We start from the raw sequence: 15,396 nt of genomic DNA on the forward strand, positions 1-15,396 counted from the left end.
TGACGCCCTCAGCTGCTCAGCCCACAGCTCAGAATTTGCAGGCCAGACAGAGCGCCCCTCACTGGTTCTTTATGGGATCTTCAAGTAAGCGGATTCACAGTTAATGCAAATAGGAGAAAGAAATGAACCCGGGAGATTGCCAGTGGTCACAGCAAAGGCGCACAGGCCACCCTGACAAGGATGCCACAGGGCCCACGCTGGAGGGCGGTGGAGCCTGGGCCATGACTCCACACAAGGCTCCAGCCGGCCACGCCAGTGCGGAGATCAGGGCCCGCGGGAGACTGGCCACAAGTTCACGGGGCTCTGCTCCCGTTGCCCGCTGGCTGTCCCTCCTGGCTGGCTCTGGGGGCTCGTATCCTGCCTGATTCCCTGGTGACTCAAGTGGCAGGGCCCCAATCACACTACTCAGAAAAACAAAACCTCTCATTCAGACAGAGGTAATCAGCAGAGGTGGGAAAGTCCCAAAGTTAAAATATTCTCTTCTTTTTTATTGTGTCACTCTGGCAATTTGATTAAACGGACTTCAGAGAAGGTGCCTCTGGGATTCACAGGGGCCGCCCGGCAGCACTGCCCTGAATCTACGTCCGATCCTCGATCCTCACAGCTCCAGCCTCCTGGCCCCCTCCTGGCCCCCTCCCTTGGTCTGCAGGTCTCCATTTCCACTCCAGTCTGGATGGAACTTCGATTCACTGCTCCCTCTCTGCTCACTTAGGCAATGAGTTTTATGGTCTGTTTTCACTCATTCATCCCTAGAAGAGAAAGAACTCTTGGAAGTTGTTCCTTGAAACCCCACAAAATAGGGAAGGACGTCTTGGTCAGCAGAATCGTGTTACACGCACACATGGACTTGATCTAAATTCACACTCTTTCATCCCTCAACAATCCCAGCCAGAGGAGCTCCCAGACGGCGGGCTGCACTGTCACGGGTGCTCTGCCCGGGGTTGTGTGTCCCCCCTCCCCGTGTCCCCCTCGATCGCGGAGCCTGGGGTGCACCTGCAGGGCTCGGAAGGTCATGGGGACACCTTCCACGTTTCCCCGGGTGCTCGTGGGCAGGCAGCGCTGGGACAGCTCACATGGGAGGGCACGGCCACCGAGGGCTTTGCGCGCACACTTCTCTAACACTTTTGTGCATCATCTGATAAAGGCTCACTGATTGTGACAGGAGGTCTCCAACATTGGGCTTACAAAATGGTCACAAGCCTCACAAGTCGTTTTGATAAACCTAGTCAGCCTGATGTACTTCCCTGCTCCCTGTCTAATTGGTGTAAAGTTTGGAGGCCCAAGTCCTGTATCTTTCATCCGGCTTATTGCGTCCTCTCCTTTGACATGGGGTCAAGGTTCACATTCGCATCCGATTATCAGAGCGCACTCATTAAGCAGGGGCCTGCCTCGCTCCAAAATGAGTAAGCTGGAGAGAAAACCCGGCCCATTTACTCAGCAGATTTTCGCATGTTTAGGAGGCTGCATGTCGCCCGGCAGTGCTCCGTGCTGAAGAGTTTCAGACATCTCCAGCTGATGATTAATTGTGAGTGATGGGAAATAAAATCCAGTCAAGCCAGCTGCTTGCCATGGTCGGCAAAATGACTCTAATGGATATAGGCTGCCAATTTTCCAGTTTTACCGGCAAGTCTTCCAAGTGTAATTAAGGGAAGGTATAAATGATATGGAAATCTATCAAGTCCCGCTTATTTTCAGAGGACTCCCCCAGAGACTTTTATCTTCAAGCTTGGAGTATGCTTTGTTGTGCTAATGATTTAAACCCCTTCTTATTTCTGATTAAAGCCCCCAATATCCTTCTACCAAGTTCGCCTCACTCCTTCCCCAAAGATGAAAAGGCCCAGAACCTTCTCCTGCACACGTCCCTCTTGGAAAGCACGCTAAGACTGGGACACGCTTGGCAACTTGTATCATTCAGACTGCGAATGCATGAAGAAAGCTCAAAGAAAGCGCAGGGAGAGAACGAGCAGAGAGGGGGGAAGAAAGACCTCCACCAAACATAAAAGGAAGCCCCCAAAAGTCCAGACTTAAAAGCTGTGCTCGAGAGCAGACATTCATCAGAAGGTGGTGTAGCTCACTAATGTTATTTGATTTGGAATAAAAGCATGAAAATGATGGCAAAGGCCTAAAATTGGAGATGTAAAGGCTGACTGCACAGTATTCCATTTCTCAATTTCATCCTTCAGAGCCACAAAATGGGGGTGATACAGTGATGGGATGAGGTTTACAGTAACAGCTGTGCTCTTCCCACACAGGGGAGGCCCTTCTAATGGGCGAAGGTCTGTTTTGAACAGACGGGGAGTAACAAAACAAGGTTCCCTATTAAGAGTGTGCAGTCCTATTTCTGATGAAGAAAATGAGTATGGGAGTCAGATTTCCTCAAAAATGGCCCCTATACCCTCCTTTGTCGTCCCAAACCAGGGCTGTTTTAGAGGGGTTATCCTTCCGGTGGCGGGAAGCGGACAGAATGTCACGGGGGGCTTCCCCCCCAACCCCCGCCAGCCCACTTCTCCAGCAACTGTAAAGAACACACAGGAAACAGTGCCAGTGGCATATGGCTTTCTACTGCGCTAAACATTCACACAAAAGACAGGTTCATCCGTCATCGCGGTATCTGGATAAAAAATTAGCTCCTGATGGATGGTATTTGGAGCTTACCTGCTGCTAGTACATTACGAGAGAAACACAGGTTTTGAAACCCACATGACATTAGAGAGTGCAGACCATGAAATGCGACACGTGCAGGCGCACATAATGTACGCCAGATTATACAAAATAATAAATAAGCTATTTAAACCCTCTGCCTAAAATTGGGCCCGCTGCAAGGAACCCTGGGTCACTTCTACACAGGCCAATTAATGCACAGCATCTGCTGTATCGAAGCAGGGCATGAAGCACTTCCGAATGATTTCAGCAATTAAAAGAAAACTGTTTCCTGCCTGTTCAGACAGCAACTGTTTCAATGCAAGAGTGAGCACCAAATCACTGTGTGCAGCTGAAAAATTAAGTCCCCTTTTTGGGGAAGAGGGGTGGGTGAGAGGAAAAATTTTTATGGAAAAGGGAGCCTTCTTTTGTTGTCCTACGTTCTGTGTTTTTCTGCCAAATTAGACAGAAGGCTCGGAGGGCTTCCCGGCCCGCCACAGTCCCCCCTTCTGCTGCACCGGGCCACCCGAAAGCACGGATCAATATCAACCCTGCTGACGACGCCACAAAAGTGAAAATCCTTCAATTACATTTTTAAAGGCTGTTCTACTTAGAACACAGGTGCCTGAATGCAATGCATTTTACGGCCCTTAGATCTGAAGGAAGACACAGTTAACAGCCATGAGAAGAAGGCCTCTCAGATTTGGTTAAAAGGCACTGCTAGGATCTGATTATAATAACTTCCTCTTTCTGAGCCTGTAAGATAGGCTGGTAAATACCCCTGATGTTTCCCGAAGAAGAAGAAATGTGCATTCACATCCCAAAATCTTCATGCAGAGGGAGGGAGAAAGACCCCGGGAGACCGTCTAGTATTTAAGCAGTGACGGTGGAAGGAACCACCGTCAAATTACAAAGAAAGAGGAGCCCGGCGACAGAAATGCCACCAAACCCCTTATCTGCAGTCTGAGGCCTCCGGCAATGGGCTTGTGCGCACGCCTCCGCATCCCTGCCTACCCCACGCTGGCCCAGCTGGCCCAGCTCCCCCGGCTGCCCGGAGCCACCTCCCTGACTTTGTGCAGTGGGCAACCAAGCAGGGAGCGAATACGGAGTCGTGGCTGATACAAGTCCAGTTTTCCTTAAAATGAAAAACATTTCTCCCTCCTGCCCTCGAAGTTAGCCAGGAACTGGAGCCAAAGCCCCTAGAGTGAGAGAAAAACTCAACAGTATCTTTAAGAGATCAGTCTGGATCCTCTATCTCTGTGAAGTATGCGGTCTTCAAGTACTCAGTAACTCCATGGTTTTGTTTTTTGTTGTTTTGATTTTTTTTTTTTTTTTTTTAAGCAAAGGGGTGAGGAAAGATCTTTTGAATCTTGGTAAGGTTGCAAACTGCCATCTTCAAAAATGGTTAAGACCAGGATAACATAGCCTCTAATCCCAAGCAGATCATTTCTTGAAAAATAAAATCAAATGCCAAACTTACAGGAGACTCGCCTGCAACATTTAACTTACTGATGAATCTGTAAAAATAGTTTTTCTTATACTGGTCATTATCTTAAGTTAAATTGTAAAAATTCTCAAATTGTTACCTCCAACAAAAGTTAACCCTAACACTGAAAAATGAATGTTATCTGGAAAAGACAAAAGGGCCAAATTCCAGGTAGCGATCACCTCTGAAGAAGGCAGGACAGGAATTTGATCAGGGAGGGACCCCAGGGCAAGTTCACCATATAAGCAACGTTTTATTGTTAAGTACATTCGGAAGCAAATATGGTAAAGATGAGCAGAGAGCATCTGAGCACGAGCATTATTCTCTGGACCTTTATGTGTGTAATGTTTTGTAATCTGAAGTTTCAAAATGTGAAATAATGAATGCATAGATTTATACATGCTTTGGAATACAATCTGAGGTTTGGGTGGAAAACTGGCATCTTGTCAAATAAAGTGCTATCAAATATGAAAATTTAATTAGTGTAATGATTTTAGGATTGTAAATCAAGGTATCCATAAACTGGAATATGGATCCGTCAGGCCAGGTGCTTGGCCGGGAAAAGATGCCATCGTGGATACTGGGCCGTACAAGGTACGCAGGTCCCTGCCAGACAAACCCAGGTCAGGAGGGACCATTCCAACGCTTCTCATCTAGATACCTGAGAGCAGCAAAGGAGGCTTCAAATCTGTTTCTTCAAGACTTAAAAACCAGAGGTCTCTTGCCAAGTTTATTTGCAAATTCCCCAGGATCGGCTGTGGGCTCAGTTACAGAAGTTTGGGGGCAAAGGGGTGGTGTGAACACCATGATCTGAAACGGTGCACCTGGATCTCAGGATCACTGGCCATCCCACTGTTCGGGAGACTTCCCCTAGACGCGCTGAAAGAGCACACCCAAGGAGGACAAACATTAGGGTGAAATCTGCGTGGTACTCCTATTAACGATTACAAATTTTATGTTCTCATGGGTGCACTTGATAGGATTCCATTTTCTGCCCAAAACACCATGCACGAGAACAACAGTCCCAAACACCTACTCCCCCTTCTGCCAAAGGCCGGTTCCATTACGCAGCGGATCTCCCCCATCCTGGCCCCACAAAAATACTCCCAGGCCTGCCTCACTGGCACTGAACAGGCTATGTGGCAAGAAAAGCAGCAACAGGTACTCACTGCCAATCTAGGATTTGACCTGGTCTCACAAGTGATAATTACAAAAGAAAGCCACATAAATGGGGACACCGCCCACTCCTGGTTCATGTCTCAGTTGTTACTGTATTGAATAGGATGGATATTTCTGTAACAAATCTGAGAGGTCTGCTGAATTGGAAGCTCACTCAGAAGAAATCCTGATTCACTGCAACAGTAAAACCTTCCCTTGGGTTGCCTTATTTTTTATTTTTATTTTGTGCTTTGTTTCTGGTATCAAAGGGCTAACAAAACAACTGTGCCCCAAATGACTTTATTTTAGGCTTCGGAGTCAAAATGGAAACTGTGTGACATTTTGGCAGCTCTCGGCCTAAAGCTGGCCAGTACGCTCTGCCCTTATTCTGAGAGAATGTGTGTTTCTAATATTTTTGTTCAAGAGTATCATAAAGGTAGGCATTTTAAAAATTAAAACAAATTATAAAAAAATGCTGTCTTGGATTGAAGGGCCCTCAGTTTAGGACGGTGCTAAATATACAAAAAATAGGTATTTTTCCAACCGAAATGAGAATCAGTCATGAAAGTATTTTCAGAGGGTGGATTACAAAAAAACAAAACAAACAAACAAAAAGGCCCAACAGACTAAAGGCATATCAAAGTCATTCTATCAACTGTTTTCTGAATTAAATGGGTGACTCCTGACTTTTCATAATCCACTCCTACCTTGTTTATTATTGGGTTTGTTTGTATGCATTTGACTGTCTGTTGACCAGAATCCACCTCCCCACATGTACAAAAAGGCTATTGTACAATCATTTAAAAAAATGATTTTACTGCCACATTTAATGTCAAATACTATGTAACAGACATTGAAAGACATCAGAAACTTTTGCTGTATGAATCCAAAAAAACACAGCCTCTGTGCTCAGGGAGGGGAAAGACTTTCCCACAGGAAGCTGAGTGCATTTATTACTTCTGAACAGCCACCCCACATCATTTTGCCCTGAGGTGCTGTTTTTTTTTTTAACTTCATTAAGACGTTTTACTTCACAAAACAGATTTATTATTTATTATTTATGTGATGCTTTGGTGGAACACATTATTGCCAGGCCCACCATTCTAAGATCTGTCAGGCTTTACTTAACCTAAATATAAAAATTACAGATTACTGAAATTTAAACTATTATTAAAAAAACACATTTCAAAGAATAAGAGAATAGTTATAGGCCCCCATTTGTCTCTTAGGTCCTGTTTTCCTTGAAAACACACAGAGATGATTGATTCCATTATCTTTCTACTGATAAAAGTAGAACTTGGGCTCAGCTATTGTTAGTACTAAGCACAACACAACATGCCCCGCAGTGCTAAAATAATTTAAAACCACAAAACTTAAAAGTTACCAGTATTCTTTTCTCATAATGGCCTCAAGTAAGTGCTCTGCCTTTGGTCAAAGGAGAGTTTCTTGGGTTTTAATTACACAAGGCAGATCTAATTATAGAAGTTGCTGTTAAGAGTCCACAATGAAACTTCTCCCCCTGCATTTGGTGACGGTATTAGCGGTCTGGGACACTTTTCGCAAATAATAACTCAAGAGAAAATTCCGTTTTATCAAAACACAATGGCACAGAATAAGAAAGGAAGTTGTGCAGGGAACAAAAGTGGCAGTGGGAAACTGGAGAGAAGAATTAAAGAAAGCACGCGCTCTCTTTGACCAGCCTAGGCACCGGCGTGCGAAGAGCATGCATTTCTGGGTAAGGCGAACAACACAGACCTTAGGAGCCAGTTTGCTCCTAAGGGGTATACCCCCCATATCTGACTTAAAAGGACTACATAAAATAGAGGTCCTATTACGCCACAGTAACATATTCTTAACAGTTAGTTCTCAAATTAAACCCTTCTCCAATACCCACATGTAATTATTGGTGGTGGTTTTCAATATCTGAGCTATCCCAATGAACCAACGACTAATACCACATTGTTCCAATTTACTAAATGCCTTGCTTTCCCACATTAAATTATTAGCCAGGAAATGGAAAGTATGAAGGCTAAACCCCCCCTGGTGTCTGGAGAAGCTAGACCAGGAGAAAGCAGTTGCTGGAAACAAGAAGGCTGCACCCTCCCAGTTCGCTGCCTCAGGAGTGGCTTGGGGGAGGCTGGGGCCAAGGGAGGCTCCAGATCACAATCTGAGGCCCTCCAGCCTCCCTTCGGGTTTTGACGCAGGTGTTGGAAAAGTAAGGACTTCAGTTACACACTTATACAGTTTTTAAGTGCAAACGTGATTTTATAATTAAAGCCACACAATTAGGACTGACGCTCAGGATGGCAGCCTATGTAGCCTCTAGAAAAGGCTTAAGAAGAAAAGTGGGAAAATAAACAAAATAACCCACCATGTTATTTACCAACCTATGTGTCTAGTTGCTAGATTCCACAGACTGCTCTGATGATGCAGTGTGAGCATGTCGGATTTATTTATTTATTTTAGGGAGAGAGAAAGTGCGCCCGCGCACGCAGGAAGAGGGGCAGAGGACGAGGGAGGGAACCCTCAAGCAAACTCCCTGCTGAGCAAGGACCTGGGGCTGGGGCTCGATCCCACGACCCCAGATCATGACCTGAGCCAAAACCAAGTGCCCGCCGCTCAACAGAGCCACCCCAGCACCCCAAGTGTAGGCATTTCTACAAGATTTTTTATTTGAGTAGAGTGGACACACAGATTACATTAGTTTCAGGTGTACAACATAGTGATTTGACATCTTGATGTAGTCATTCTTAACGTCAAGGCCACTGGGCCATCATCTTACGACCCTAACCCTTTAGAAAGAAGATACACAATATTCAACACACATATGTAATTTCTATGTATCACTTCTCCCAAATCCTTAAGACTGTCTTTTCTGGTTTTTGTTTTTTTAAAGATTTTATGTATTTGAGAGAGAGCGGGAACACAAGCAGGGGAGCGGCAAAGGGAGAGAGACAAGCGGGCTCCCTGACGGGGAGGCAGCCCAATGCCGGGCCTCCATACAGGACTCGATCCCAGGACCCTGGAATCACAACCTGAGCTGAAGGCAGACACCTAACCGACTGAACCTCTCTTAATGAGCACTTTCTTCTAGGAATGTCATGCCGTCAAAGCAAAGATGACAATTCATGGCTACTGAGCCTCCTCTATGCTTTTCTAGAAAAGCAGGTAGAGTTCCATTTCCGTATCCTCAGGTAAAAGCAATTGCTAAGTCAGTTCTCCAACTTCACTTACCAATTTCAGGACTAATCATTTAAACTGAAGCTGATCATTTTTTCTTAATTTTCATTTATTGTAAGTATCTTTCTAGAAGCCAGTGCCAACTACATGAGTTCTTCTCAACATTATTTTACTTATGTTAATATGGAAGTACAAAAGCAGTTTTAATGCCCCTTTACAGGAAAATGTGTAAACTCCTGTGACTTACCGAGATACAAAATGGAATCACTATACCATCCATTGAAGATGATCACGTTTGGCCATTATTTTCCAGCATGTAAATAAAAATACTAGTATTTAAGTATCCCCTAGAAATCTGGTTGCATCTTTGTTTTCTTCTTATTTTTGCTGCAAATCAATAGAGATTTTTATCCATGCTCTATGAAATGCATGTATCCCACCAATTTGTCCATAGCATGTTATTGTGAGACTGAACATGTGAGGAAATATTAATATAGCTTTGATTTGTGCCTTAACGTCACAAGGTCGAGATGAAAAGCTTTAAACTGTGATCCTAAATTATATGTATCAAGTTAACGGAAGGGCTCTGGTACTACACGGTTTATGGAATTAACTTTCCTTAGTTCCCTTCCCATTTACTCCAGAAGTTATACAGAAAAGTTCCCCCATTAAAGGGCTATTTCTTGGTATCAGTTCTTTAAGGCTGCTCAAAGCCCACAAAGCTAGAAAGTACATAGAAATTTTAAATAAAATACTTCCAAAATACTAAATCTGCCAATTAACAGAATGAATCTGGCCTTATTTCTCTTCTAGTCCCAGGTCTCTGGGAGGGGAGGCACTCAAGAGAGCTGGTTAACTAACCCAATTCAAATGTGCAACAGTTGGACAGAGAATGCACAAAAGCTAGTTTGCTGTTCCATGGGGGCAGTAGGAGTCAAGAAAGAGCTGCACAGAGCGGGATCACGCCTCAGTCCGCCCCATCCCACAGACAGGCGCGGTCCTTACCATGTCTCCAGGCTTGACAGAGACGGCCACCACCACACCAGGCATCGGGGAGCGCAGAATACTGCTTGTGTCCTCAGCCACTTTTTCCGGCATAAATTTGTTCAGCTCTGCAGCCAGTTTGGTTAAGATATGCACCTGATACTTAAGGGGGGGGGAGGGAGGAACATAAATGAGTTTAAATGAAGAATTTTCCTCAAATTATCATTCATGCAGAATCCATTTTTAGCTTTGAAATTTAAATGATAACCTTTGAATTCAAATGGTTTTGAATTATTGTACTTAAAAACAAAAATATATTTGTTTCTGGCACATGTTGTGAGCTAATTATTTAAGAAATTTCTTGAAATAACAACTCCAGTAACTAGTGACAAACAGTAGTCACCCTGTCTCATTATAAGAAGTATCTCAAAACTTCGTAAAGAAAGCAATGACAATTTTCCTTGTATTCCCTTCACCGCTTATAAACTTCTCCCAGTTAACAGGAATCCCGTGAGCTGGCTCGGTCAGCCAGAGGGAGAGGGGCGGCTGTGCGAGCACCCGCCAGCAGATGGCAGCAGATCGCTGTCTCACGCTCCCCACTCCCCTCCAGAGCAGCTGTGTCACCAAGAAGTTAAGACAAAGGGTTTCAGTGTTTGGGGCAAAATCATATTTAAAATTCAATATTTTTCTAGAGACACAATATGTTATATTCACTACTGGGACAGTTAGCTTTCTTTTTAGGCACAACGTGAGGTAGCCTTTCCAAGGTACCAGGATGGTTAGGGTAATATTAAGATGATACAGAACGAGTATCTTCTGCACTGAGAGACAATAATATCAAGATTTTAGAACCACTGAAAGTAACGTTGTGCACAAGCAAGTATTTCAATGGAACCTTTTGTAGGTGGCTCTCAAACAATTAGGGGCACACTAAAGGGAGTTCAAACAGAACATTTCTAATAAAAGAGAATTCCTCCCTGGCAGGAAAAAACCCTCCCCATCTCTGCGGACAAAGATAGGAGCCACAGTTTGATCTGTCCAAAAAGAAGCAAACGAAAATGGTTTGAGGAGGTGTTACTCAGGGAAGTTGAAACCACCACCTGAAGATTTTTGGATTCTTACCAGATCACATCTCCCTGGGGTAAGACAGATGAGCATCGAGGCAGCTCCATGTTCCTGGGAAAAAAGCTGCCGTAACTCAAAGCCTCCTGTGGGCATCATGATGGCAGGGATGCGAGAGCAAAACAGAACCCACTCTTTTCGTTTTGGACAGGGATGGGGGCCATCTCCAAGCCTGCTCTTTGCAGGGCCTATTTATTCAAAAGGGTGGGGGAGGGCTCCAGGAGGAGCAGATTGGCCACTGACAGGTTGAATAATAGCATCTTTTGCACGTTTCTTTACTCCTGAGTGTGTGTTTTGCAATCAAGACATACAAGTGTCTGCCAGTTTCTGAAGGATATGATCCTTAAGTGAAATTACAGTGCAAATAAAAGCTTTTTGCTCCTATTAAAATTCATCCGAGTCAGAAGTGGCAAGGGAAAAGCAAGGAGAGTGCATTCTGCTGTCAGTCTAATAAACATTCTGGGCAGAGGGACTATTTATCAACGGTGCATTGTACCTCAAAGTCCTTCATTAAACTATGGGGGAGGTGGTGGACAGCGAAAGAAGGGAGAATATAATTGTACCAAATTGCACGGTTTCCATATCTGTGCTCTGGCTGCTTTAGAAGAGAAAACCCAACATCGCTAGGAGGAGGCGAGTCAACAGGAAAGCCACTTCTCTAGCTGCCTGCACCCTCTGTCGCCCCCTCCATGGGGCTGGCCGGCACACGGCCCAGATGTCCAGCTTCGGTGCAGTACCCAGATGGATTTTTTTCCCCCTTGTTTTTCGGACCCTTTGACTTCAAAATGTTAAGTCGAAATTCAGGGAAAGCATCTTTCTCCACTGAGGATAATATAATTCATCACATTTCACCACAGCGGATAGGCTTAAAAACTAATTTTAGCTATATCACAAACAAGCTTTAATATAAATAAAGAGCTAAGACTGTACCCAGCTCCATTTCTCCCCAGAAATTACAAGATCCTGCCTAAAACTGGATCCTTTTACTATTTTTATAATTTTCATATCTTTTGAATTCCTTTCTCTGTAGGACTCCTGCTTTGCTTGGAAAGAGATGTAAAACAGTCACAAAACTCAACGCCTTTAGATGCAGTCTTTGTTATTGATGAGATGTTCCTTTTCCTTTTGTATTTGTTTATTGTTCTTAAATCTGTTTGGGGGATAAGCGACTTATTGTAATCACAAGTGAAAAATAACAACGGGGTAAATGCCTCGGGAGAGGCCTCGGTGCAAATAGTTGGCTAAGAAACGACCTTTCTGAATAATAAAAGAGGAGGCAGCAAGAAGGTTCTCTTTTTAAGATTACCTTTGATGTTGTCCTGACCCCTTCAGCGTGCCCACACAAACAGGCCTCTTAAAACAACGGTTTGGCTCTGGGCTCCCCCGCGCGGTGGCCCACGGGGCACCGGCTGGGTGGGACGCGAGCGGTACGGCATCTGGGCCCAGCAGAATGAACTGCCTGGTGAGAATCAGAAGAGCTTTTTGATGCCCCCAGAAAAGAAGTCATTTAAGAGTGTACACTAAGGCTTTCGGAGCTTATGATCAAAACTGCTATTTACTGGTTTCTCTGAATTCTTAGGGGGCACGGGCAGAGCAGCCAAAGCTGAGAGAATTCGGGAAAATGCCCTAGGACGCGCGCATAGTTGGGGTTTTACTCTAGGCATTTAACTATTCCTAATGGGTTCTGCAGAACTTCCCCAGAGAGGTTCAATTTTAAGTTGTTGTGACTGTTTGCAAGCACGGAAACCACAAACTCGAGGTTTTGGGGGTGGGAGTCCCAAGATTTTAAAGGTTAGTTGACAGGACACGGAAGTCCAATCCTCTAGGAGGCCAGAAGGCTCTCACCCTGCAAGGTCAGGAGGGATTAGACACTACTCGGTGGCGGGGCCTGAGGGGGACTCCCTCTGGGTTCATCAGGAGATGGAGCCTCACTGTGGCTTTAGGGAGGTGCTCCTAAACCACAGGCAAATGATCAAGTTCTTGAAAAACAAAGCTCACAGTGCAAGCGCACACCAGAACAGGTGCTCTCCAGGACTCCGTGCAGGACAATAATGGGAAGGAATGAGGTGCTTTCTCATGACCCCAGCCCGGGTCTCTAAGCAAATCAATTGTATGGTGTCTGCAACGTAAAACCATGTCTAACAAGAAAATTTCTCCCAACAAGCTCAAAAGAAGAAAGAGAAGGGAATCACACCAGACATAAAAGGATCAGGATGAAAACTACGAGAAATGGACGATTGAAAGGGACACAGTGGAATTGTTTTAAAAATTAACATGCAGCTCTTAACATGGAACCTGACAAAAGGGGGAAAGGGTGGGGGGCAGGGAGCTGTGCGAGTAGCGGGAGAAGGAGGGAGCGGTCACGGTTTGGGAGGGATATATGCTTTTTGATCAGAATGGTTAAGGAAAACACCGGCAAATGGGCCCGCCGCCCACCGGTACCAGGCACGCACACGTGCGCACACACACACGCACGGCTCCATGGGCCATGGACAGGAGGGCAGCCCTCACTATGAACATGCCCCACACTCAGGTGGTCACACAGAACACCTTGCTGCTGGCCTCTGCATCTCCCCGGGGAGCTTAAATCTCGAACCCCTGAGGTCTCCCAATTTCCCAGCGACTTGACACAACCCGCGTGCTCGCACCTGCATGATTCCAAGGTCTGTGGGCTCCTTGCAAGATGAGTGCTTGCAGTTTGCTTTATGTGTATTTTCAGCTGTGATTTACTCCGCAAGGAGCTCACCTCTGGTTTCCATTTCTATGTCATTCTTCCAAAACAACGAGGAGTTGATGTACAGTTGCTGAACTGCTAGTGTTCTTGCCTGGCAACTGCGGGCCATCTCGGTCAAGGTTTGTAAATGATGAACTTTACTGGGCATTATTTTACATCGATTCCCTTAACATCCTGAAGCCCTGGTCACATCCTTAACCAACTGAGCCACCCAGGCGCCCCGCCCTGGTCGCATCCTATATATGGACCCTCACCAAGCCAGGTGGCCATGCATTACTCCAGACACAAGGCTCTCTTTTCCCTCTTTAGTTTTCTACCTCCCGACCCCAAGAGTTCCCCACATTCAACTGTGTCTTCATTTCCATAGTGTGGCCACGAGAGCTAACACTCCAATGTGCCCCTGAAAGTCTACTCTCCTAACTCCGAGCTGGAGACCAATTGTCAATGTTCTTAAAGTGACAGAAACGACCCGCTGCAAAACATGCCATGCCTCTAAAAACACTGAGGTGAAGTGAGAATCTTAATTCAACGTTTTTCCCCCCTAAGTTCTTTGCGGGCTACACCATTTACACTGGAGGCCAAACATAGCGAGGGTTCGCTGCCATGCAAAACGTGTTCCCCTCTACTTCAGCATCGGGCCCAGCAAAGCCAACCGGACTGAACTCTCCAGGAAACACAGAGAATTAGAGCCCGGAACTGCCCTTCTCTGGGAGGGATGCCCCCAGCGGAGAAGGTGAAGGGAACAGCGTATACAGCGGCAGCCACTGGGGCGGCCTCTTAGCTGAGCGCGGTGACAACTCCATCCGCACAGTCTCGAGGTAGCTGTCAATCAGGACGCATCATTTAATCCAACAGCACTCGGAGGACTCTCTCCCGACAACCCACATGACAGCAGATCTACAGCTCTATTTATATCAGCGCCCAGTTGTGTTTACAATGCGGTGGCAATTAGAAAAGATGCAACAGGCAGCAATATTATGGAGATTTCCATTTTGCAGTACTGCCCCGTAAAGTGTGATCCTGCTTCACAGAGTCAGGCTAAATGACAAAAGGCTATTTTCTTCACTCTCCCAGCTCAGACAGCACTTCATTTGCAGCTATCTATAATTAGATTAATGGTGTAGCGCAGTACAAAGCAGGCCCACTTCACATCAGATAGCATATGAATTAGGACAAACACTTATTTCAATTCCAGGCAGAGAAAGCAATGACTGGGGTATTTAGCATACCCTTTATGGTGGAATGAGATGTTAATTGTGTACCATTACCTCTAAACTGCTTGCTTGTTGTATAAATCACTGTGCTAATTGATGCACAGATAGAAATGTAGCCACAGGCAAGAAAGCAAAGGAATGAGGCCTGAAGATGTTGGATAAAGGATTATCGAGGAAAACCATATGGAGATGAGGCTCCTTTGAAACCTTTCCTTTCTGCCCATGAGCAGGATTTCTTAAAAGTACCGAAAAACTCTTGGTGCGAGGAGAGAAAATTTAATTTTTCACATTCCTTTTTAGAAACACCCGTTTCTTTTAAAAGTTCCTGGCTGCCAGAAATCCAAATAAGAGGTATGTGGAATTAATCTGAATAGACACTTACAAAAACACGGGCTGTGTCGGGCTGTGTCGTTTTCAAAGCCAGATCTCCCTATCTGGGTTTTTGGCTCACGGGTTAATAAGGAACACTTGTAAACTACCTGAAGCAGATGTTTCTGACCCATCCACAGGGCAAAAATAAATTCTTTCCCAAGACTTGGGAGTCGTTCTTACAGACCAAAACAAAACAAAACACAAAACTCTGCTGGTTTAAGCCTGTTTCGGACTCCCTTTACGTAGAAGGATTTATTCAGGACGTGAATCCAACAGAACCATTTTTGATCTGCTACTGAAACAATGATTTTAACGCCATCGCCAAAACACTGAAATCGGACTACTCCAGTTCATGATTTTATATCGACAGTAAGGGATTAGAAAGGAAATCTTTCTTCTTGTTCTTCCCCCTAAAACTAGTAAAACATAATAAACAAAAGCACACAATTTAAAAGCACCAGTCTTACTACAGAACGCTACCCTTCTCTTTTTAAAATGTCATATTC

General features: G+C 45.1%; 1 protein-coding gene across 5 annotated transcripts in view; it reads right to left on the bottom strand.

The window, feature by feature from the left end:
• PCCA (propionyl-CoA carboxylase subunit alpha) overlaps positions 1-15,396 on the bottom strand; it is a 394,194-nt gene that overhangs the window by 4,524 nt on the left and 374,274 nt on the right. For 4 of the 5 annotated variants that reach the window (XM_073894335.1, XM_025874636.2, XM_073894337.1 and 1 more), the window contains one exon: positions 9,470-9,610. The exons of the other annotated variant lie outside the window; for it this stretch is intronic. In XM_073894335.1, coding sequence (XP_073750436.1) covers positions 9,470-9,610 — 141 coding nt within the window. The remainder of the gene's footprint in view (positions 1-9,469; positions 9,611-15,396) is intronic. 5 annotated transcript variants of the gene reach the window in all.

This window comes from Callorhinus ursinus, unplaced genomic scaffold (genome assembly GCF_003265705.2).
Source record: "Callorhinus ursinus isolate GAN/ISIS: 27379988/994484 unplaced genomic scaffold, GSC_fseal_2.0 scaffold7, whole genome shotgun sequence".
Classification (NCBI taxonomy): Eukaryota; Metazoa; Chordata; class Mammalia; order Carnivora; family Otariidae; genus Callorhinus; species Callorhinus ursinus.